Genomic DNA, 24,773 nt, shown 5'->3' with positions numbered 1-24,773 from the left:
TTTTGCTCTTCACTTCCCTTACCTGGTGGCAGGCTGGAAGCAGTTGTGATGGGATTTAATCTCATCGACTTGCCAGAAAATTCGAATTGGTTTAAAATTAAGCACAGTATCAGTTAGGGCAATGACAACGCCACAAATGATGTGAAAAAGGGGCAGAGAAAGGTGTAAATGATACGAGTTAAATAATACAGAAGGGCATCAGACGTGTGCTGGCGTGCTGGCTGGCAGACAGCTTTTCTGCTGTCTGATAAATCTCAGTTATGGGTGTTTCTGGGTAGGCGCTCTTTTGTGTGTGTGTGTGGGGAGGGTAGGATGGCCGTATATTGAAGGAGACTTTTTTACTTGGGTCTTTTTATAAGATACTGGATAATGTGATTGCAATTTCTTCAAACTATGGTTGGAATGCTCAACTGAATGGATTTTTAAAAAGTATTTCTCAATAAAAGATAGATAATAAAATAGATAATGCTAACTTAGTGCAGGCATTTCTTTGGAAAGGAATGTGATGTGTGTAGCAAGCAGTTTAGATATTCAAGGAGCCTTTGCTGGTGATGAAGGACAAACAGTTCCTACTCGCCTTTTGTGATGGGCGTCTGCATTGGTGTATTTTGTGGGGCTAATTGAAGAGAATTAGGAGATACGTGGAAGATAGATTTGATGCACTGTTGTGACAGTTTAGAAGACAGATCTTTTTTGGACCACGATGGGCAAAGGCTCGTCTATGGAGTAGAAATACTATTTTTTCCTAAAAAGAGTATTTTGTGAACTTTAATGTTTATTTATCACGTGACGTGGTTAAGATGATTTTTCTCTGAGAAATTTGCCTGCAGACCTTGTCAATGACAAAAGAACATCTGTAAAACTCAGTGGAAAGTTCTGATTTTGAGAAACACTTCATTCTGGTGAAACCACCGGAATGAGAAAGCTGAGAGATAGGCCCCAAAGATGTCACATACAGGGCCCTACACTTGTGTGCATTTAGCTGTGTGCATTTACCATTTACCCCAAAGGAGTTCTGTTAATGCCTCCCTTCTGTTAGGAAGTGAGGAACACATTCACCTTGCCTTGATTTCCCTTTTAGGAAACTTGTACTTCCGTTTCCTGTAGCTAGAAAATGTGTCAACATCATTTCTTTTCTGAACCTTATTTTAAAGGAAGAGATGGTGGAGAAGGGCCATGGGGTCCCAATCACAGGCCGTGCTGGTTAGGTTGGAATTTCAGGTGTTAAAAGGCAACTCTGGGCCACAGATTCACTCCCTTGCTCCAGGGAAGCCGAGCACAGATTCATGGGTAACTCTGCAGGTGAGTGGAGGAATAACTGTGGCGATGGCGTGAGCACGGAAAGGGCAGACTCCGAATTCTGCACATGGTGTGCTGCGGTGACTCCCTGTGTGATGTGGGTGTTCCTCTGTGCCTCCACCTTCCCATGGAGATGGGATCCAGGGGGAAGAGGGGGCTGTTCTCTTTTATCAGTCACATGACTATATGGACCTGCTGTCTGGATCCCTTGGCACACATGTTACTTTTCAACACTGCTTCTCCTGAAAACAGGCACGGAGACATAGATTTCCGTGCAGGCTGTTTGTTTAGAAAGTGCAAAAATGAGGGTGAAAGGAAAGTGAGACAACATAGGGTGTGTTAATGAGGGCTTCCTGTCACGGGCTTTTGGGGGATCCTCAGAGGTTGGGGACCCTCTGAGAAACCGTGTAGAACCTGTTCTAGAATCGCTTCTGCCAGAGATGGAGAAGGCGGACTATTTATCCATTGATTCCTGTTTCTCTTTGGTGAGGGAGGCCTGGGGGAAGGAGGGGTTTAAATCTTCTGAAAGGCAGTTCTTGCAATCTTCCATGCTTGGATTCTGCCCTGAGACAAAGACAGAAAGAAGCTGGTGTTTGGGGGTGGGGGTCTCCCTGTGCACAGAAACCGGATGAGTCCAGAGGGGGACTGAGAAGCAGCAGCACAGACTGTGCCAAGGCCCAGGCTTTCAACCCCAGGGAGTCAGAGTCCCACTTGAATAGTATCTTTTTTTGGTTCAGTGGATGTTCATTGATGATGTACCTGGAACAGCGCTGGATATGTAAACAAGAATAGCAGCGTGTGTGTGTAATCCGGAAACTCCGGGTCTGGAGAGTAGGCCTGTAAAGAAGTCATTTCTGTGCGACAGGTTCATTGACTCAAAGACACATCAGTTAGTTTCCGTAATTTATATGACATAAAAAAATAAAAGTCCTCCCAATTATAGATGTCATTCTGAGTTCAAATATATTAAAAAAATAGTAGAAACTGTGTGTCACATCTTAGCATTGGCGAGAGCTGTTGTGGTGCTGTTGGGATGCTGTGCTGTCCAGGAAGCTGGCGTGTGAGGTGGTCACTCTAATTCCGTAAAGGAGGTGTGCAGGGATGTGCTGAGTTGATAAGGGGATGTGGGAAGGAAACAAATTGCGCATTTTTGCCTCGCTCTTGTGTTATCCAGTGTACTCAGCTTTTGTCTAATAATAAAAACAGGTAGCATGTTTATAATCCTGACTATGTGACTGCCACTATTCCTGGTATATGACTTCATTAATCCTCACAGTTATGTGAGGCAGTGACTACTATTCCATTTTATAGATTGGGAGACTCAGGCTGAGCAGGTTGAATAATGTGTTCAAAGTTATAAGCCTGTCTGAGGCAGGATTGAAGTCACTATGCACTTTTGGTGAGCAGTAGACATGACTGATTTCCACTAAAGGGAAAACCACGTTGGAGCCAAACCATAAAGATATTGGTGTCCAGTAACATAGGTGGCTGTTGTTAGATTTAGGCAGCCAACAACAGGATGGCTGAAGAGAGAATAAGACTTGTTAAAATCGAGGGAATCAAGGTCATGACTGCTGTGAGTATAACTTAGAGGACAGAGTCAAGGAAAAAATGGGAGAAAGAACAGTGAGGATGAAACGTCGGGTTACTGAGAACAGAGAACAATGAACTTGAAGTGGGATGTGGGGCAAAGCGCTTAGAAACAAATCCTCAAATGGCAAGAGAGTGTGAGAGTCCTTTTATACAGCGTGGGGGGAGGTTTCCTGTTAAAGTGAAAAATTACTGAGATGGACAATGACAAAACTTGACATGGCCGAGGGAGCCCAGAATCCGCTGAGAAAGGACTTTGTTTCTTGAGTCAAGCGTCTCATGTCCTCTTCCGTCCTATTCATCCACCTTCTCTGTTTTTCCTCATACAAACTGCTACTTAATTTGACAAATACGTGGCTAACTTTGGGTGTGTTTATTCTGGGGAACACATAATTACTAATGGAAAGGCTATGGCCAGACCAGACACTCAACTGGCTTGAGTTGGAATAAAAATATATAATTTATGAGTTTTAGGAACCCACAATTATTTGCTACTAAGCCATACTGACCTTTAAATGTCTTAAGGTTTCATTTGGATTGCTCAGATTCATATAAATCTTTTTATTGCTAATTTTATTTGTGAGACACTAAGTCGAAAGCTTTACATACATGGTTTTAAATCATTATCATAAGTACACAATTACGTGTAGGCCACTCCAATTTTATAGTTGAGTGAACAGAGGCGCTAAGAGGTTAGGAAACTTGCCTGAGAGGAAGGAATTATGTAGTTGGAAGTCTAATCCAGCTCTGGTTCTAAAATTCATTCTTTTAACCACTACTTTGGGCTCTACAAAAAAAATGTTGAGTAGATATCCATGATACACAGTAGAATCTCTGAATACAGTAGGACTTCATACCACCTCCCCACCTCCACCACCTCCTTAAGTTGGCCTGAATTTCATAGACTGGACATGCACCGCATGTACGTATGGGCACAGTAGGCCTCCTTTCTCATGGCGACCACTTCCCTATGTTGACCAATTTGTTACGGTTTCTTTGGCAGTCACCGTACAGACGCTGTACTGTATTCAGAGGTTTTATAAACTTTAAGGTGTCAGCTCTTTGGAGGCTGAAAGTGACATGCTGATTCAGAAACAGCAGAAGCTTCTGTGGGTGGAACCTTTGCAGACTGGTGTGCAGGGAGGCAGGACTCCGCTGTCTGGCTTGGCCATCTGCCCTGTGCATCCTCTTCCAGACCTATCTGACCCTGAAATGTCAGGGAGCTGCTACTTTGTGGGGGAAATGTAGAGATAAGCACCCCATGCTACAGTCAATTAATCCAAAGAGTAGACTCCCACCAGGCTTCTTTCACAAGGCGTGTGATGGGCAGGGGGAGGAGGAAGGGAAGTGAAGTCAGCAAACAGAAAAGGTAGACGTCTGGGCAAAGTCGTAAGAGGCAAAAGCAAGGCTTGAAAGGAGATGCAGCCCAGGCTTCAGAGGAGCCCTTTCTGCCCCCGAGCGGCAGCCTCTGCAACACCAGGGAACATAACGTCAGCACTTTGTGATTTCTGTATTTGTAGCTATTTTCCAGTTGGCATATTTGGCTTGAATTAAATAATTGGACTAACTTGAATTATTATTTCTTTCTTTCAAAGTTTGAAGCAACTTCTCCAAGATATTTTTTCCATGAAGCTATTAATTGGGGTGAGAGCAAAATAAAAGGTCAGTGTTTATACCTTGTTTTTGCATTGACTTTCTCGACAGTGGCCTTGGAGGGATAGATACATTGACTCCACTCATTACTACTTTCATATTCCCCAGCAAGGGAAAGGAGCCAGGGTGGTAATAATACTTAGTAACAATTTAAGTTCACTTCCTGCAGAAGCTTGAATTATTTTTGGAAATCACCAGGGCTAAATATTTAGACAAAGCTGATAATTACACAACCATGGAAGGTATCACTGGTATCAGAAGCCTTTTTTCCTGAATCAATTACTTGTTCCCAGATTCCTTGACATTCCCTGTCTTTCCTTAACAATCTCCCATTTCCATTAAGCAGAATGCCGATGGTAATTTGAAATGTAATTTGAATGGTAACTATAAAATATAAATTCATTTTCTTTTCTTTTTTACATTTAAATGTGGCCCATGCAAGGCTCGAACTCGCAGCTCCTGGCTTGCAAGGCCAACACTCTAACCCTTGGGCTGGAATGCTCAGCGAAACAGAAATTCTTATGGTTGTGTTTAAAATAATAATAATCCTCACCAGTTTTGATTTGATACTTGCTTTCAAGAGAATAAACAGGACTGTAAACACATTTTTGAAGGAAATACATTTGTTCACCCAAACATATAGACATCTATTCACTGGGAAAATGAAAGACTGTGATCTAAGATAAACTTCAAAGATGGATATGCCCCTTGGGGGGGAGGAAGTTGCCTTTGAGTTTATGAAAAACAATATTTTTCACTTTTATTTACCTTCTAAGCTGAAACAGCTAATTTTTTCTTGCTTAAGATATGCTTAGAGATGTGTATGTTTTTTAAAAATAAAGAGACATTTTTAGATCAATGGATCTTAAGGTGAAAAGGAATCATAAGGGTTTTCTAATTTTTGCCTTTGGCAGAACTGTAGTTAAATTATCAATCAGATAGGATCTTCCATGGACTTGGTGTCTTCTGGAGAGGGTCATCGTCTTCAGTAATATTTTACGGTGACTCGAAGATGTTCTCCAGTTCTCCTGATGTGTTAACTTAAATTCTTTTTCCTTCGGTTTTGCTAACTACTTCCTGTCCTTTTCTTATTAGTGAAAAATTTTCACTGTGATTCCTTTGCACTTTTAAAACTCAAGGGGTGATGGAAAATTAGGGTGAGAGTTTGTAGCTTCTTGCTTCCTTTTTTGAACACAATTCATTGGGACAGTTTTTCTTTTCAAGAAAGAAAGAATATTTTTGGTGACAGCCCGCAGTGACTTTGGCCTCTGCCTCATCAAAATTAAGCATGTTTCAAAGAATGTGTTATTTGTAATTGAGCCTGAGGATTAGCACACAAACTACGAATGCAACGTCTAATCCTTCTCTTTTGCCCAATCCCGCAAATTAATGACAGATACTATTCTTTAATACAGCGCTTAGTCCTGGAAAAGGAGCTGATCGGATGTGCAGCCAGTGCCAAACTGTCAACGGCATCATCTACAGCTTGTGTATTTCTGGTTCTCATCATCTGGGACAGGGATTCCTTACATGGGAACTTGACCTTTCAATTGCTGGAAGGAGGCTAACCTTTGCTCTCCGGGTAGTTTGAGATGTGAAAGCCTGTCTTTCTTGCTTCACGGCACACGTAATGAAATGGAAATAGATAGAGACTTAATGGGTCGAGTTCTTTAGCTCAGTAGGGCAAAAGGCCCAGGGTTCTGTTTAAGTTCACAGTGGTTACAGTTAGTCTTAGCTCGATCTTGACATATTATGTTTATGAACTGATGCGTGCCAGAAGATAACTTTTTTTATCCCTCAGGTTCTTGTCCTTATGAATGCCTTAACGGAGCTTTCTGTTCTAAGGCTGGTATATGTGACTGTCAAATATTTCAGGCTCTTGGAACAAGGTGCCAGATCGGTAAGTTTCAGGGGTGTTTCATTATGAGATAATGAAAAGAACATTAAGACCTAATTTGCTATGGTAGAGCTCACCGGCTGGGAGTTGGGACACTCTCGTTATATAGTCACTAGAGACCCCACAATTCATGCTCAGTAATTTGATGCAATTTAGAAACAACATAAAAGAAAATAGATGAGCTCACTTTCTCTTCTCATTGATCTCTGCCATTTCCTTGAGTATTTTTCCACTTAATATAGTAATAGCCCATCAAAACCCGGTTCTCATTCATCACTGCTTTGCTTTATAAATTAGATTCATTTTGGGGAGCCACTTCAGTTCTTTTCTGAATTTGAATTAAATGAACACTTGGTTCATACAATAGAAATGGTATTGAGAATTATTCAAAGGCAGGATCTTTTTTTTAAGAAAAGTTTTATCCACAGTGTCTAAGATAGATTCTATGTTAATAACGATCAAAAAATATTTAATTTTTTAGCCAATATTTATGGAGGTTCTCTTAGGTCCCAAGCTAGGCACTGTGGATACAATGGTTAATGACATGAATGTCCCTGCCTCTTGGGGTTGTGGTCTAGAGGAGGGGACCAATACACATGGATTGTGATACTCCCTGTAAAGGAAAAGTATGTTTTTCCCGAGAAATCCAAAGTTGGCCAAGGCTAATACATTTAGGAGCAACTTATAAAAAGAAAAGACACGTGGTTGGCCCCGTATCGTTATGCTCCTGGGAGAGTGTATTGAAACGTTTTATACACACTGAGTGCTCATCCATGTTACGGATTTTCATATCATTGTTAAGAAAGAGTCTGGCAAATAAAAATCGAATAGAAGGCTATCTACAAGGGTAAGAGAGAGCAGGCATGATGAAAGAAGGGATCAGGTGATATGATTTGAGATGAAAAGAGCTTGACATTTGGCCAGTGTGAGGTAAGGAACGTCTAAATTCCAGCCTGCTTTGAATGACTACTGCTCCCCACCCCCAGATCCCAGACATAGAAGTGTGATTTTTTTGGTCAGTGGTTATTTGTCTCTGTGGATACCACAAATATATTTTTGAAAGATCGGCACACTGTCATGGTGGCTCTGCTATTTTTTAGGACACTCAGCCGTGACGTTTCTTTCTTTTCTGAGCCAATTTATTTGCTTTGTCACTGTCACCTCTTTTACAGTGTCATTTCCCCTGACCATTCTTTCTTTTGGAGTCTTCCTTTAGAAATAAAAATTAAGGAACTTTCTGACATTAATTCTTATTTCACAACGGCCCGGGGACCCAAATTTTCTTCAGGGAAGTCTGTTTTGAGAGCTACCGGTGGTTTTATGTCAGTTATATCTTCCTGTTTGATAGCTCACTAACGTAGAAAAACACTTATCTTAATGAAAATTAGAATCGCTTTACAGGATTGAACTTTGCTGGAAATGTGTATTTATTTTATTCTGCTAAACATTCTCCTATTTCTTTTCAGTCCCGAACATGGGTAACGGCAGGGATGGGATCTGCAAAACCTGGGGACAGTATCACTTTGAAACATTTGACGGCATCTACTATTACTTCCCAGGAAACTGTTCTTACATTCTTGCAAAGGACTGTGGTAATTTAGAGCCTCGATACACTGTGTGGGTAAGTAATCCTAGGCTAAGATGAACTTAAAAAGTCCTGGACAAATGGTGGGAAATTGATAATAATTGTAGAATGAATACTTAGAGCTCTGACTGTGGAGGGAGAGCTCTTGGTTCTCGACAGGACTAGCACCTAGTTTGTGGCTATCGTGAGTTTAATTCTATCCAGACGAGGCATAGGGCTGGGGAGGAATAGTGTTTGCATCCATGCCAGAAGGACAGCAATGTGGAAGTGGCTATATCATGGATGTCATAGTATCGATCTCAGTCAATGTCCCCATTTTCAAGTTTTGATTATTTTGAAGAGGGAGTGGGTTCAGGCACCAAGCCTGTCCCTGATGCTTCCTTCCTTCTTGACACTTCCAGTGAGATGCCTACTTGGTTTAGTTTTAAAAATGGCATCTTCAGTATGAACCAGGGGCAAATTTATGAAATGGAGCACATGAGTTACATAAGCACAGGCTGTAGGCTGTGGAGACAGGTCCCATTTGCTGGGTAGATTGATACTACACGATTCAGCTCAGAGAATTGGTTCTTAGTGGTAGAATTCTTGATTCAAATGAATTCCTAACACACAGTGGTTCTCGTTTAAGTAAGGACGTCTGGGAACACTTTCCCTGCCCACGACCCTCCCTGAATTTCTAGAAACCTCAAAGCTCTGCCAGAAAACTGCTGTGCCGTCCCATTTAAAAAGTGAAGACTCTCGATAGTCAAAATGTGTTTGAATCTCTTTTCCTTCTATAATAACTTAGGTTGGAGTTGCCCAAATTCTCCTTCCCTTTTAGGGGGTACAAGTATTAAAAGTAGATCCTGAAACTTTAAGGGCAAAAAATCCTTGTGAATCAGAAAGAAAATAAAGTGTATTGAAAGTTCGCTTATGGGGCATAAAAATGACCACTGAGAGGTCTCTTTGGACAGGGAAGTCAGTGAAATGGTCTTCCGTGCTCACGGGGGTTCCGCCTCAGTCTTCTTACTGTCCTTCCCCCTCACCCCCTCCATTAGTGCTGTCCCTTGAGCACCGCTTGACTCTGGCACTGAGGGCTCCTACCCATGTCTCACTTGGGATTTCTTTTCACCATCCTGCTGGAGAATTTTGTTCTTTCTCATGTCTTTCCCTTTTCTTGGATGCCTGAGAGGTCCTGCACCTCTGTTCACCCTGGGGAGACTGGCTCTGAAGCCTCCTGGGTGCTCCAGACGTATGAATGAGCAGTGGCTGTAGTGGTCAGTAAGTGGGGGCCCATTTCCTCTCTCTCTGTTTACTCACTTGTTTTAACTGACTATATTTTCAAGTTGGTTCCTGGAAAGGGAAAATTATTTCCTAGAAAGTGTACATAGGAAAAAAAATTGAGACCTTGATTATAATTTAGAAATCACTTTCAGAATTTTGAAGATTGGTACACTCCGATTTCTGATCAATTGGTGTATAACCTCCTCACCTCCTGGTACTTTTAGATCTGTTCATCTGTAGAGTTCTGAGATTTCATAGTCCACCTGCCCATTTTTTGTGTTGAGCATTTGATGGGCCTTTAGGTTGGAGCCCATGTGTTAGGTCTCCTGGACTGAGTGATCCCTTCATTTTCTTCTTATTTTTCATCTTTTTTGGCTCTATATTTTGGGAGATTTCTTTCCAACTCTTTTAGATATTTATCTTCCAATCTCTCTACTTCAGTTATAAATTGATTCTATCATATTGTTAATATCAAATTATTTATTTTTATTCTTTCAGTTTTATTTTTCATGGCCTGTTATTCCTGTGTCATGGCTGGTTGGTATATGTTCCCTTTTCTCTCTAAAGATACCAGTCGTGGATTTCTAGAAGTTTCTTTATTTTTCTGGATTGTTTTTGATTTTCTTCTTCTTTTTTTTTTGCTGTCTGTCCTTCATGATGAAGATTTTCATCTACAAGTCACACGAGAGTCACGAGTGTTTGTTCACATTTGAGAAGAAGGGTCTAAAAGCTGATGGGAAACTTTGGGTATATGGCTGGTGGCTTGTTGGGATAATGTGAGACTGAGCAGGATCCTCTGGTTTTATTAGATAAGCCTCCAAATATTAGTCTCTATATCGCCCCATCCCCCATTTTCTTTCTCTAAAGAAGAATCTTCCAGCATCTTATGTGGGCTCAGATGTCTGGATTCCTGGGTAATGAGAATATTTTAGACATGCTCCTACTTCTGGCTTTTGTTCTTACACTATCTTTGCCTAGAATGGTCTTCTAGTTATCCCAGAAGGCATAAGGAGTCTTTCCTCTCAGGCTCCTCACCTTCTTAGTAAGGCTTTCCTGAGCCGCTCAGTGTGAAATTGTCCTCCAGACCTTGATGCAAAGTCACACACACACACACACACACAATCCTTTTTCTCTGTTTAATATTTTTCCTCAATGTCATCTTACATAATATATATTTTAGTTATAATTAGGTATTTTTTCATTAACTGTCTTTCTCTAGTAGATATGTTTGACAAGGGCAGATATTTTTGACTGTTTTGTTGGCTGCTATATCCCTGGAATCTAAAATGATGCTTGTTACATTGTAGTCAATAAAATTTGCTGATGAAGCATAAAATGAATACGCATTAGATTATGAACCAGATTTAAAAATCTGTTATTGGTGATTTATCTTCTCACTTTTATGCTTGGAAACTTCTCTTGCACCTATACATTTATCTGTGTTTACTTTTAGTTATTTTACGACTTCATCATTTATACTTTGCTTTTTGGACCTTTGATAGAGGGTAAAAAAATACACCATTCCTCTTCTCTTTTCTTCCTTTATTCCTCTCTTCTTTTCTTCCTTACTCTCTCTTTTCTTTTTACTAGTAAACCAATTTTTCCATAAACTTTTTGAAAAATAATCTCTCCCTTTCCTAAAGTGTCTTGGGCATAAGTACACTTAAATGTAATTTTATCTTTAGGAAGTTCATGGTCACTTTTTAAAAAAATTTTTTTATTACTTTTTTAAAATTAAATGATAGCTGTGTACATTAATGCAATCATGGGGTGCAGTGTGGTGTTTTCATATACAATTTGACATATTTTCATCAAACTGGTTAACATAGCCTTTATGTCATTTTCTTAGGTATTGTGTTAAGAAGTTTATATTCTACTTTTAGAAAGATTCACTTGTACTCTTGTAAGATAAACCATAGAGGTGATCCCTCCAATCACCCTTCCTCCACCCATCCACCCTCCCATGGTCACTCCCATGGTCACTTTTTGAGCCTTTAAAATTACTTTGTGTAGAGCTCCATTTAGAAGCTGTATTTCATGATTCTCTAACAAGTTAAGAAAAAGGACATAAAAATAACAAGTGTGCTTTCTTGTGGTGCTGTACAGTTTTATTATCACCACTGATTTCTCAGTACGTCCATGTAGCTTGAGAATATCAACATTCAAAATGTAATGATTCTTATCATTTTAAACATATGCTGATTCACTTGTATGTTAGGAAATTAATTCTGTCGTTCAAAGTCTAAGGTAAATATTTTTTTCTCTTGAAAACCCTCAATGTAGTTATAACCTTATGGAGTGTCATGAGACCAGTGGTGCTGGATGCGCATGGATTGTGGGTTTGCAGTGAGAATGGATACTACTTATTGTTGTTTGTTCTTACGCTTTCTTCATGTTTTTCTCCCTTTAAGGTTCATAATAGTCCTAAATGCCTTGGTTCAGTGTATTCTTGCCATCGGTCAATCAGCTTGTTCTTTTCAAACCAAGAGGAAATTCGGATTTATGGTCATGAAATAAAAAAGAATGGAATCAGGTAGGACATGATGAATGATATAATGAAAATAACACTGCAGATTAATAGAGTTTCAACCATCACATTGGGAGGGAATTGTGAAGTGTAGGAGGAGTTTCTTTCCTCAGCAATATCCTGAACGTTATCTTGCACAGATATCAAAACTTTGGTAGGCTCTGAGGCCAACTAGGTGATCAGTAGTATGACCAGTTTAACCTTTCTAATGCTTGTGCAGAATACAAGTATGTTTATATGTTTACACAGGTGGAGATAAGAATGTCATTTTTTTCCTGAGAGATTTAAGAGATATCTTCATAGCTCAACTCTGATTATTTTGCTTTCTTTCTTAAATCTTTCTTTCTTTAAAACAGGAACTTTAAGTGTCTATTTTATTTTATATTAAAAAGGATTCTGGAAGTTGGTTCCAAGGTTCCGTGAATGAGGTTTGGGGGTCGCTAGAGATTTTCCACTGAAGTTTTGACAGTTGCAGAGCCAGTAAATGCCTGTTGTTGGCCAGGTCAGAAAGGAGCCCACTTCTAGCTTCCTACCTGCCAAGAATATGACCTGAGAGTTTTGGGGAAGGCAGTGTTTATATATCTGGTGGAAGGTTTTAAACTAAAAATACTGTGGAGTTATCTGCCCTTCAATCTAAATAATTATACAGATACTCAATTTTAAATATTTCCCAGCTGAGTTTTGCCAGAAGTTAACTGTGGGCTGGAACAATTCTATCCATCGTTCAGAATTCACTAGTAAGTATTTAACCCATGGGGATTTTCCCCCACATAATGGCCTTATCAACCCATTTGTATTTTTTCAGTTTAGATTCCCCAGAAGCTGCAGAAGAGGTTACTAGGGGAGCTTTGCCACAGTCAGGCAACCCAGAGCAGCTCCCCCACCTCTCGGGGGCCTATTTTCTTAATTACCTGGGTTCTGTACTTCTCATTTTCTTCTAAACGTAAGATCAGGCATTTGAATAGGGAGATAATGCATTTAGACATGTATATCCTAGAGCCAAATTTAACCAGTAATTTAGGATTATCTCTGTGGAGTTTTGGTAAAACAATGGACACTCTATTAGGGCTTGTAACACAGAGATGCCCTTCACATTGCTTTTCAAACCTATTAATCCTTTATTAAATCAAAGACATAATATTTAATGTAACCCAGAGAGAGCACTTCTCTGAGAATTTGCATCTGTATGATAGAAAAAGGGTGATTTTCTCAATAGTCATTAATGTTGTTTATACTAATGCTGTTCTTGGCCGAGGGCCTCCCTCACAGCAAGGGCAGGAGAAATATTTGCCAATGTGAAGTCGAATGAGTGTGCCTCTGTGCGTTAAGCTCCCCCCCTCTAGATTTCAGTTCTCTCACCTGTGAAATTAGGGGTTTTGGTGCAAATGAATTCCTGAATGCTTTTCAGCATTAATCTGTGCACTCATTTAAATTTATATTTTAATGTTTCCTGCCTAGGTTGCATGAAGTTTCCCTATGACTTTTTAGAGTTTATTTAGTTTTAACTGTCACACCCTATCTCCAACAGCCTCCTTCTGTTATAAACTTCAGGATAATCACAGTTATCTTTGTTTTTAAAAATCATGTATTTAATTGAATTTACTGTGAAGGAGACTAAATGTCCAAATAACAAATGACCAACCCCACTCCCAAAAGCCCCCTGCAAGAGATTATCCTTCCACGGAATTAGCATTCCATTACTATGAAGTGTTCTTACAAACTTGATATATTTTTTTCAACTATAGTTCTTGTAAAATCACAAACTCAAATAATATTCCATAAATTCCTCATATTTGTAATTTTTAATAAAAATACATTACGGTGCTAATTAGCTAGAGTCTTTTTTTATTCTCCAGTTTAAAACTTAGCAATTTTCTTATTTTTATAACTAATTGTCTGTGCAAATGGTTACAGATATTTTGAATTATTTCTTTGGGGATTATCCCTTTGTTAACTAGGATGTTTAGTCTGATAGTTTTTATTTCATGTAGCCATGCTGCTGTTCCTGGAATGGAACTCACTAATTTGAAATTTTTGAGAGAAATGTATGACCATACCTAGTCACCACCTATCTTACTCTGATTATGGTTTATAAATTTATTTCGTATGACTCCCTTAATAGAAATGAGGTTTTCTTTAGTTCCCTTAATGATTAGTACTTCTCTTTCCTTGGATGGAAAGAGAACAGGGTTCCTTCCACAGTATTCTGGGGGCTGTGTTTTTACAACGTCCAATTATTAACTCTTCTTCAGTTCCTGTACGGCCCCCACGTCCATATGTGCATATACTTGTGAAAAATGGAAACATTAGTCACTGTATCAGATAGTCCAAGACCCTTACTTAAATAGTCCAATTATATCCAATTAAAAATTATGAAATCACTGCTATCCAAAACTGTAAACAAGTATATTATCCTTAATAATGTACATTGCAGCATTAAAATGTAAATTTTGATTAGTCATCCTTATGTATTTGTCTTTTAGAAAATAATGACTTATGCCCAAATGATATTTGGAGATAGAAACTCCTATTTCCTTACAGCCATACTTAGAATAAAATAAAAATGAAATGAAATCAGAGATGAAGCAGTATGCCCATGTCTTTTGATCAATGTTTGTCCTTCCTTTAAAATGTTGAGCAGCATTTCTAGATTATCTTTAACCCTCTAGATGAAACATAAAGACACTGAATGCCTAGTGATCCTAAATAGGCGAGGTTATTTTCCAGATTAAAAAAAAAAATCACTGATATTTAGCAGCTGTGTGTTTTTGGTTGGTTGAAAAAAGCATCTAACTGTAAGTATAAAATTTAAACCATGATGGGAAAAAAGTTTTATTTTTGTTGACTTTTTATTTCAATCTTGAAGTTTAAGAAAAGGTTGGAATTTCCTATCGAAAGGTTGCTTTGGAAATCTCACTGCATAGTTCAATAATTTTGAGTGATAAGTCCCTTTTGGTTAAGAAAAATGACCTTGTCTCTCACTGATCCTTCCTCATCATTCTTAGATGGCCTCTGTTCTATTTTTCAAGTTTAACATTACCCCAGGCAATTGGACAGGTCTTCATTGAGAAACTAGCCGACTACATTCTGGTGAAAACAACCTTTGGTTTTTCATTGGCTTGGGATGGAATATCTGGGATTTACCTCAAACTGTCTGAGGACCATAAAGGGAAATCGTGTGGCCTGTGTGGAAATTATAATGGAATTCAATCGGATGATTTCGTAATTCAGCAAGGTGAGTGGAACAGAAGGAATGTGTGGGTACTTCTTACCAAGTAGTTTATATCCAGAAGACTTGTCATAGGTCGGGGAAAATTTATGGCTGTCTTTTGCCTCCTTTAGTGATTTTAAGTAAAGATTGGCTAGAAAAATATTTTTAGGTCACTCTTGGAAACCATGAGCTGGCTTACATTTGCTAACCTAGCATGCTACACTCACTCACATCGAGAATATTAATAAGCACTGACTTTGTGTCAGGAGCTTGGCATATATCTGTATCCATTGCTGTAGGAGCCTGGACCCTTGCTTTCCTGGAGTTTCTATCCTAATGATTCAAATCCATTTGTGTCAACCATGTCTACTTTAGGCCAAAAGCTAGTTTGCATCCAGACTTGATAGGACCAAATTTAAAAAGACTGACAAATAACCATTTAATAACAAACATAATATCTGAACAGGAAAGTTGACTAGTAACTTGGAAAGGTTTTATAGACCTACCTGATCACCTACTAAAGTCATGAAACTAACCTCAGTGAATTAGGAGAAGTGGGTTCGAAATAGAACCCACTTCATGTGCTAGTGTACAGCAACAACAGAATAAAAGAATCACAAGCCATAATCATGACATAGGTTCACACATAAGGGTGCAGTAAAAAATAATACTGTTCTTAGTACCAGTGGACCTGGCTTGGAATCTTGTTCCTACTTTTACAAGTTCTATAATTTGAGGCAATTCATATAATTGCTCTGATGCTGTCTCTTCAGCTGTAAAATAGAGGTAGAATAAATCTGAACCGATGCATAGTCAGTAATAAGAATAATATACCTTGACACGATTTATGACAGTTGTTAATAGGAGCACATAACCATGTTACTCCCAATCTTCTTGTAAGATGGGTGGTATTTTCTTAATTTTACACTGAGAATACAAGTGTTACATGGTGTCCAAGGTAACACAACTTGTAAATGATACTGTCAGGGTTGAGTTGCAAATCTGCCTGGCTCCTAAGCCCAGATAAGTGTGGGAGCATTCTCTTTGCAACTGTGAAGTGCTACATAGCATTTTTTGTTTTATGTTATAAAATTAATAGAAATGAGTTTCTCATATTTCGTGCTTTAAGGAACAGTGAAACTCAAATTCTGCTTGATCTCTTACTGAGCTTTTAAAATTTAAAGATATATAGTGAGAGTATATACTTCATAACAGTTGTAAGGATTGAATGAGACAATCCGTGTAAAACAATGCAAGTGCCTGGCGCAGAGATGATGCTCAGGGTGTTTTAGTTAATTTATAATCTCCAAGTATTCCTCAGTAAGCCTGTGATGAAGCTGAAATAAAAAGTTTTGAAAAGTATTTTCATTGATTTAAGAAGCCCTTATTAAAATGCAAACGTTTTTGCCCGAGACAGATAATGCATCATCACGATTAGCTTACCGGCTCTTGAGAATCAATTTCCTCCCTCATGAAATGGGGTTAATAATAAGGACTCCGAGAGCTTCCCAGCCTGTGAATACCAAATGAGAAAACAGGAGTGAGCACGTTGGAAGTCTGTGAGCAGAACACAAATCAGTGGTACTGGGAGGATCGTGAAATGTGTTTTACATCTACTTGGGTATTGGGAACGACAGGGTTCACAAGTTTAGAATTTTGAGACTATCGTAAGAAGCAGGGCATGGGACACAAGTAGAAACAGTCAGATGATAATATTGATTTATTTTTCTTCTGTATGAAAGCTTCTTGAAAAAAGTAGTGCTCCGTCCATTTCAGTGTTGGAGTTAGAAAAAACTGCTTTGGTCAACCTCCCCTGGGACGTCCAGGGAGCATGGTATGGTGGTCAAAGGCGACTGAGATCATGGATTTGAGTTAAGGACCAGAATGACTTTGATAACCTGGAGCATAGAATAGTCATTCACAGTGAGGTAACTGGGTAGCATGCACAAATGCATTAGCAGATTAGAGGTGGGGAAGACTGGCGGGATGCAATTGACCTGGATTACGGTTCAACAGGTGGAAGATGGTGACATCTCTTTTTAGGCAGAGCATAAGCCCGAGGGTGGCCACCCTTTTGGCTTCCCTGCACCATACTGGGAAACAGTTGTCTTGGGCCACACATTCACTACACTAACACTAAAGAAAACTGAGGAGGAAAAAAATGTTCCCTGCATAATATTCATGATATTGGTCACTACAGATAAGCAAAAAGGTCCTCACATAATCCACATATGGCCTGAGGGCTGTGGGTTGGACACCCTTGGAAGGCAATGTGATTAGAAAAAAAAAAACCTAACTTAAAATTTTTAGGACTGTGACAAGAAACTGCCCTTTTCCCCCCCTTATACTATAATAATGTAAGAAAATGTCTCTAGGCTGGGTACCGTGGCTCACACGAGAGGCTGAGGTGGGTGGACTGCTTGAGCTCAGGAGTTCAAGACCAACCTGAGCAAGAGTGAGACTCCATCTTTAAAAATAGCCGGGCCTTGTGGTAGGCGCCTGTAGAGGTTGAGGAGGCAAGAGGATCTCTTGAGCCCAAAGAGTTTGAGGTTGCTGTGAGCTGTGATGCCACGGCACTCTATTTGGGCAAATGAGTGAGACTCTGTTGCAAAAAACAAAACAAGTCTACAGATAAGCTGTATTATCTTCAGCTTTAAGAAAGAAGGCCAGTGTTTTCTTGAAACTCAGCCTGTACTTTGCTGATTAGAGAGAGTTAGCTAGTTTGATTGAATGCCATTGAACGCATGATTTCTTAACAGTGATTAAAACTGTGTTTCTCTCCACATTCCTACTTATCTTCAAGGGTGATTTCACAAAGAAATGAGACTTCTCTGAATTTCTGGGGACATAGGAAGAGTTTAATTTGTTGTCTAGTTGACAACTCTGTTCTCATAATTCACGTCTTCATCTAGCTCTGCACCAACTTAGATGTCCCGGTTCCTCTCATTTTCTCAGTATAATAACTAATAGTGCCTCCTTTTCACTCTCAGAAGTGTCCCAATACAGACAATAAATGCCCTGCTTAGAGTATATTGTATATGAAGTGTTTTCATTTTAATTTAGCAGGCTCATAGTAATACAAAAAGTAATACATACAGTCTCATAGTAATCAATGGGTGTGATTCTTTATTAATGCAAGGTAGTAAAAATAGCTGAACACGTGGTTCAAAACCTGCAATTTTTGTGAACTCTGTGGGATTTCCCAGGTGGTTTAGGAACATTAAGATTATGCATAAATACTGAAATACACTGGCCTTTAGGACGTACTGCTTTTTAAAGCTTCTACAAAATGGTGTTTTGAAAAGAAATATGACTATAAATTTTCTTAAAAAGGGCATATGTTTTTCCATTTTTCCATAAATATGTCCAGTTCAGGCCCATGCCTTGTGTAGTGTGTAACACTCACACTGACCTCAGGGGTAACAGAGTGGACCAGACAGATTCAAAAGCTCCAGCAGTCTAATAATCTATTTCAAACTCCCCTATTATATTTATTCATTCATATATTTAGCAAATATGTTTTTAGCACCAGCTGTATTACTGACTATATTAAAGTAAAAATACAACAGAATCGGTGAGACAAGCTCTCTGCCTTCACGAAGTTCGTATTGTAATGGAAGACAAACGAAATAAAGTGACAAGACAAATTAAAACGTAATTTTTGTGAGCAAGAGCAGCCACGGAAAAGTAAAGGTGGGGTCAGGCACTAAGGGTGATGGAACAACTGTGTTTCAGGCGTCCTCAAACTATGGCCCTGTAAGAGAGGAAGCAGGGGGAGGCTCTCGGGGAGGGCCATTTGAGGGGTTTAACCAGAGCAAGTGGGACAGCTTGAGCAGTTTGAAGAGCACAGTCAGTGTGACTGGAGCAGGTGGAGTGAGAACGGAAGGCATAGGGAGGGCAGGTTGGGGGTGGGGGAGTGCAGGGGCCAGATCATGCAGTCTTCTAGTCCCCAGTAAAGTTTGGAACCAAGAGAGCAAAGCATTCTTACAGATGATGAATTCCCACGGCCTTCTCCAAGAGTGCTCGGTAGTAGCAGACAGACATTATCTTTCTGTCTTCAAGATGCTTAGACAGAAACTTTTGGCTTGGGATTTGTGACTCTAGTGGTGCTATAGATTGTCACCAGTCGTAAGTCTATGACCTAGCAAATCTGGGTGGTGGAGCACTCACAGCTCAAATCTGCAGCCTAACCGCCTTAGAGGGACGTCAGAATGTCCTTGTGATGGGTTACGCAGAGTCCTTGAGATTTGAGATTCGCTTTTGTTTGAATGTGGGGCGGGATTAGTTTTTGTATCAGGCCCTGAACTTGTTCTCAGGTCAGGCTGAAAGGCAATTTGAACTTGATTTGGAGCCCAGAGTCTAGCGTTTACCACCAATGCCTGTCTGCTGCTGCCCACGTGTTGGCTCCTGAATCTTACCTTGGACTCATCAGCTGGAAGAGCTGCAGGATTCTGACCCTGGGGCTCCTCCCAAGCTTGTTCAGAAGCGCTGTTCGTCTGGCTTAGATGAAACGGGTTCGCTGCTGTCTCTCTCCTCCCTTAGCTCTCCTTCCAGGCTTTCCTTGTACTCTGAAAGTCCCCCTGGGGCTCAACAAATGTTTGTACTGTTGTGGATCCCCATAATGGAATCGCGATTTTAATAACGTTCTGACTGGTGTCAAATATAATGACTGAGCTTTCTGAAAACGTCACACCAAACTTTATTTGTGCTTTTGAGTTTTGTGTGTAGTTTTCTGCTCTGTGTAGCCTGGTCTGAGCATGGACTGAGTGACGCATTCCTGGTGGGTTTGCTGTACTCACTCGCTCTCGGCCCTTCCCGGCGTTGTTTCAACACAGCTTTTTCTCTTCACCGGCACTAACTTTCCTTGGTACTTACACTTTGCTGACTTTGTTTTTTATTATGGTAAAGTAATGTTATTGTCTACTGTCGCATTGATGATTATGATGTTATTGAATTTAACTTTTTGACCAGAAAGTTCATATTGAAGAATTGGGGCTATGATTGTGGGAAATGGCATGATTACACCTGTTTGTGTCTGTGTGTTTCTGTTCAATAGAAGACCTCACAGAAGACATCGCTGTGTTCGCCAACAGTTGGTTGGTGCAAACTCCAGATGACAACAAATGTGTCCCCACACCTTCAGATTTTCCAAATCCCTGCTCCAGTGGAATGCCAGCATTTGAGGTAAATCTGATGTGAAAACTTTTCGTATGTTGGATATAACATGCATATGTATATTATTTGTACATTTAGCATTAAATATTTTTTAGTGTAAACATAATTTGAAAAATTGCAGAAGGGAATAACTGATGATTTCAGAAATAGAAATAGAGATTTCAGAAATAGTGGATGTAATAAGTTTCATAAATGCAGTCAGTACTAGCCACAAAAATAGGTAGAATAATGTTGGTTAAGATTTCTAAGTAGAAATTGCATTCTCTTTCCTTGTAAGAACAGAGTGCCATGCAAATAGATCTGTAAAAATAAATACGAGGACGCATACACCCTTAGACTTTTTTTTTTTTTTTTTTTGCACAGGCAATCTTCTTCAAGTGTCAGATACTGTTGCAGTTTCCTTTTCTGAGCTGCCATGAATATATTGATCCGTATTTATATATTGCCAGCTGTGTCAATGATCTTTGCAAGTAAGTGAAATGATTGGTATTAACAGTACAGTTTTCTTTAGGCAACAAGAAGAGCAAAACCCACTTCTGTGACTTAACCATTTCAGCAGTTCACAAAATATAATGGGAAATGTAACAGATAAACTACTAATAGCTTTTGAAAGCTTTCTGCTTACTAGATACGGTCTACGTTTTTTAATTGATTTTTTGGTGATTTGTATTTTGAGGCAGGGACATGCTCTGTTACCCAGGCTGGCATACAGTGGCATGATTATAGCTCACTGTAACCTTGAACTCCTGGGCTCAAGGGATCCTCCTGCCTCAGTCTCCCAAGCAGCTGAGATTGCAGTCATGTGCCACCAAATCCCCTGATTCTTACAGTTTTGCAGAGACACAGTCTCCTTATGTTGCCCAGGCTGGTCTTGCACTTCTGGCCTCAACTGATCCTCCCACCTCAGCCTCTCAAAGAGCTCGGATTACAGATGTGAGCTACCAAAGCCGGCTAAAATGTTTTAATTGATATGGAATAGATGTACATATTTTTGGTAAATGTGTGATAATTTGATACAGGCATATAATAAAATCAGAGTAATTGGAACGTCAACACCTTAGATAGTTATCTCTTCTTTATGTTGGGATCATTTGTATTATTCTATTCTAGATCAATTAACATTAACTATAGTCACCCTATTGATCTATCAAACAACGGGTCTTATCTTCTACCTGTTTATCTGTACCTGTTAATCAGTCTCTCTTCAGCTCGTCCTTTCCCTACTCCTCCCGGCCTCTGGAAACCCCTAGTCTACTCTCTGTCTTCATGAGATCCAGGTTTTTACCTCCCACATACAAGTGAGAACGTGTGACATTGGTCTCTCTGTGCCTGGCTTATTTCCCCTAACATAAAGACCTCCAGTTCCATCCATGTTGCTACAAAGGGCAGAATTTTATCCTTTATTTAGCTGAATAATATTCTGTTGTGTGTATAGACCCCATTTTTGTATGCATTCATTCACTAATGGATACTTCTGTTGATTTTCCATTTTGGCTACTGTGAATAGTGGTACAATTAATATGAGAGTGCAGATATCTTTTTGATATATTGATTTCTTTGGGGTATCCACCCAGTAGTGGAATTGTTGGATCATATGGTAGTCCTAAATGTTTTACATAAGCAGATGAATAAAATATCATGGCTCTTAAGCAATTTTACACCACTAATCCCTTTTGGGATTCTGGAGATATTTATAGACCCTTTCCCAAAGCAATGTTTGAAATGCCCAAAATAAAATACATAAGATTGCAATGAAAACTAATGACGTAGTAAAAGAAATGAATTTCTGATATATACGTGGTTTTTCATATGCATGCCAGATGTGATAACTACTGGAATTTGACATAGTGATGAATACAAACAATGCTTCATAAATCTGCAGTAATGAACGGGAAATTAAAGGAGGAAAAAATGAGACACGGGACATGTTGGTGACAGAGTCACAGATAGTGTTGAGACCATCGTGAGGTGTTGCCTACGTGTATAATCTAAGGAAATGCTAAGTTTCAGTTGGAGATTAGTGAAAATGTACATCAACCACGTTTCCTAGCTAAGGTCACAGACTCCTGAGTTCTATCCCACAATAGGTGGTTGTCTAGGCAACAAATTCATTGAGATTTATCATACTCTTTTTGTTCTACCTTACCATAAATTACTCATTATTGATGCTAAGTGTTTTATTATTTTTCTTTCACAAACATTACCTAAAAGTATGTGATTACCCATCTTGAATGTTCAGAAATATGTCAAGAAATTTTAGCATGTCTGCAAATGTTATGGATCCCAAGAAGTATAAATGAAACGTCAAAATGCCTCTTGTAAAAAAAAAAAAAAAACAAACTAGTTTTAGGTTGAATAAAACCGCTTAACCGCTTAATCACAGAATCATGATTAGCTCATTACGAGGTTTAAGTTATGTGAGAAATGAGAACACAAGAGCAGGTTCAGGTGGGATGAAGTTATGTTATTTATAACCATTCCTTTTTAAGTCAAGATTATTATAAAAGTAATGAATGTAATGATATTTTCCAGATACTAAAATAAGCTTACCTGCAACATCAGTTAATTTTGAATAGAGTATAATTATTCTTTGATTTATACGTACAGTCTCTAAATTTCAAGGATTCCTGAACCCATCCAGGTGCTTTGAAAGAGCCCTGCCTCTGCCTAAATTATTGGGTAATGATCTTATTATGTATTTAAAACATTTTTTCCTATTTAGTTTTATTTTTAAGAACTACTCGTTGTACCTCTTTGTTCTTTTACTCGGTCTCTTTTTTTGTGAATACCTGCAGGGATGCCATGGTCATTTTTTAGCTGTCTATGTGGAATTAAAATCTGTTCTTATTCTACAGCGAGCTGGACCAATCTCCAGTCGCCTTTTCAGTTGCCCTATCATTAATGTCTTAAGCACCATTTCTAAAGTAGGTTGAGATGAAGTATTGCTTGGTAGCTCTGGGAAAGTTGGTTTTTATTAGATCTTGTTTGGCTGCTTCTATGGTAAATTAAATTTCATGTTTGCATTTCTCTTCTATAAAAATCCAAGTTGGTAAGTAGTCTTGGGTTGGCATCACAGCTCTGTCCAAGGACTCTAAGATTTTATTGCTACATATTTCCCTTGGCCTATGGTATAATTCTTGATTTCTTAGCTGAAACTGCCTCACCTTTACTATCTGTACATTTTAACCCTTAAAAAGGGAGAAAGGAAATAGAAGAATGGCATCTTTTGACTCAGAACTTTCATGCCCATTCCTACTTTAAATTCTTTGGCCAGGACTACCTGGCCACACATAGATGCAAGGGAATCTGGAAATGGCAAACTAACTAGCAAAAACCTGGGAGTTTGACTACTGAAAAGAAGGAGGGAAAACTGGAGACAAAAATCAGTCTCTGCTCTACCCACTTGATCTGAAATTTCATCATTGAAACCTCACAAGGGTACATGGGAAGTTTACTAGGTGTTGAGTATAAATGTCCAAACACAATAACTAAGAAAATGCCATGAAGGCTATGTTAACCAGTTTGATGAAAATATTTCAAATTGTATATAAACCCAGCACATTGTACCCCACGATAGCATTAATGTACACAGCTATGATTTGATAATAAAAAAATTTAACATACTTTTCTTTTCACATTTTTATGTTCTTAGAGTTTTGCTTTTCAAAATGTGATGCTTTCTTCAGCGACAATAAAAATAGTAGAACAGAGAAATCCCTTGTGTTGGCTGCAATCAGCTGATGCCTTAAGAGAGATGTTTGGGGTGGAGAGGCTGGTTTGGGGTCGGGGCAGGTGTGTCGTAACAGAAGGACGTTACAGTTGAGGCAGTGGGTACTGGGAAAGTGGAACAAGAAGCCACAAGGGTTAGCCTTTCACTGCCATCCATGTCCCCTCAGGACTAGACCTACATCATTTCTTCCATTGTATAGGAAGGGAATGATGCTTTTCATTTTCCTATATTAGAGAACTGTACTGCGAGAATGAAAATGTGAATTGGCTGAACACAGATTAATTTCCTGCTGGGGTTATAATGGCATATGTAATTCAATTCAACACACGTCTTTGGGGCATCTCTTCTGAGCTGAGCAGCGTGCCACATCTCGGGCAAACAGAAACAACACAGGCTTGGTCTCGAGTTCTCAGAAGGCGGAGAAACAGATTTCTAGCAATGAGACATATTCTGTCAGGGGTGTCCAGCCTTTTTATTTCTCTGCTGCAAACTGTAAGAATAAGATTTGCCTTGGGCCACACATTAAATACACAAACGTTAACAGAAGCTGATGAGAAAAAGAAAAAAATGAAAGAAAGAGGGAAGGAGAGAAAGAAAAAAGAAAGAAAGAAAATCAGCATGTGGCCCGTGGGCTGCAGGTTGGGCACCCCTGGAAAAATGCAAAGAAAATGCAAAGTGTGATGGATGTGGAGGAGAGAATTGCTGACGTTAGCGGAGGCACCTTTAGAGGAGATATCATTAACGTTTGACTTGCTGGAAGAATGATTCCATACCCATCCTTGTAATTTTGCCCTCCTATTTTTACTTCTAAGAATGTCAAATTTAGCAGCAAGGTAATGATGT

The 24,773-nt window shown here is 39.2% G+C and overlaps 1 protein-coding gene across 1 annotated transcript in view; it reads left to right on the top strand.

Annotated features, from left to right (window-relative positions):
- OTOGL (otogelin like) overlaps positions 1 to 24,773 on the top strand; it is a 154,454-nt gene that overhangs the window by 2,826 nt on the left and 126,855 nt on the right. The window contains exons 4-10 of the mRNA XM_003783387.1: positions 4,485 to 4,551; positions 6,344 to 6,442; positions 7,906 to 8,060; positions 11,699 to 11,820; positions 14,844 to 15,049; positions 20,082 to 20,209; positions 20,564 to 20,670. Coding sequence (XP_003783435.1) covers positions 4,485 to 4,551; positions 6,344 to 6,442; positions 7,906 to 8,060; positions 11,699 to 11,820; positions 14,844 to 15,049; positions 20,082 to 20,209; positions 20,564 to 20,670 — 884 coding nt within the window. The remainder of the gene's footprint in view (positions 1 to 4,484; positions 4,552 to 6,343; positions 6,443 to 7,905; positions 8,061 to 11,698; positions 11,821 to 14,843; positions 15,050 to 20,081; positions 20,210 to 20,563; positions 20,671 to 24,773) is intronic.

This window comes from Otolemur garnettii, unplaced genomic scaffold, assembly GCF_000181295.1.
Source record: "Otolemur garnettii isolate 467f Iridium unplaced genomic scaffold, OtoGar3 scaffold00007, whole genome shotgun sequence".
NCBI classification, from domain to species: Eukaryota; Metazoa; Chordata; class Mammalia; order Primates; family Galagidae; genus Otolemur; species Otolemur garnettii.
This window is presented reverse-complemented; position numbering and strand designations above follow the sequence as displayed.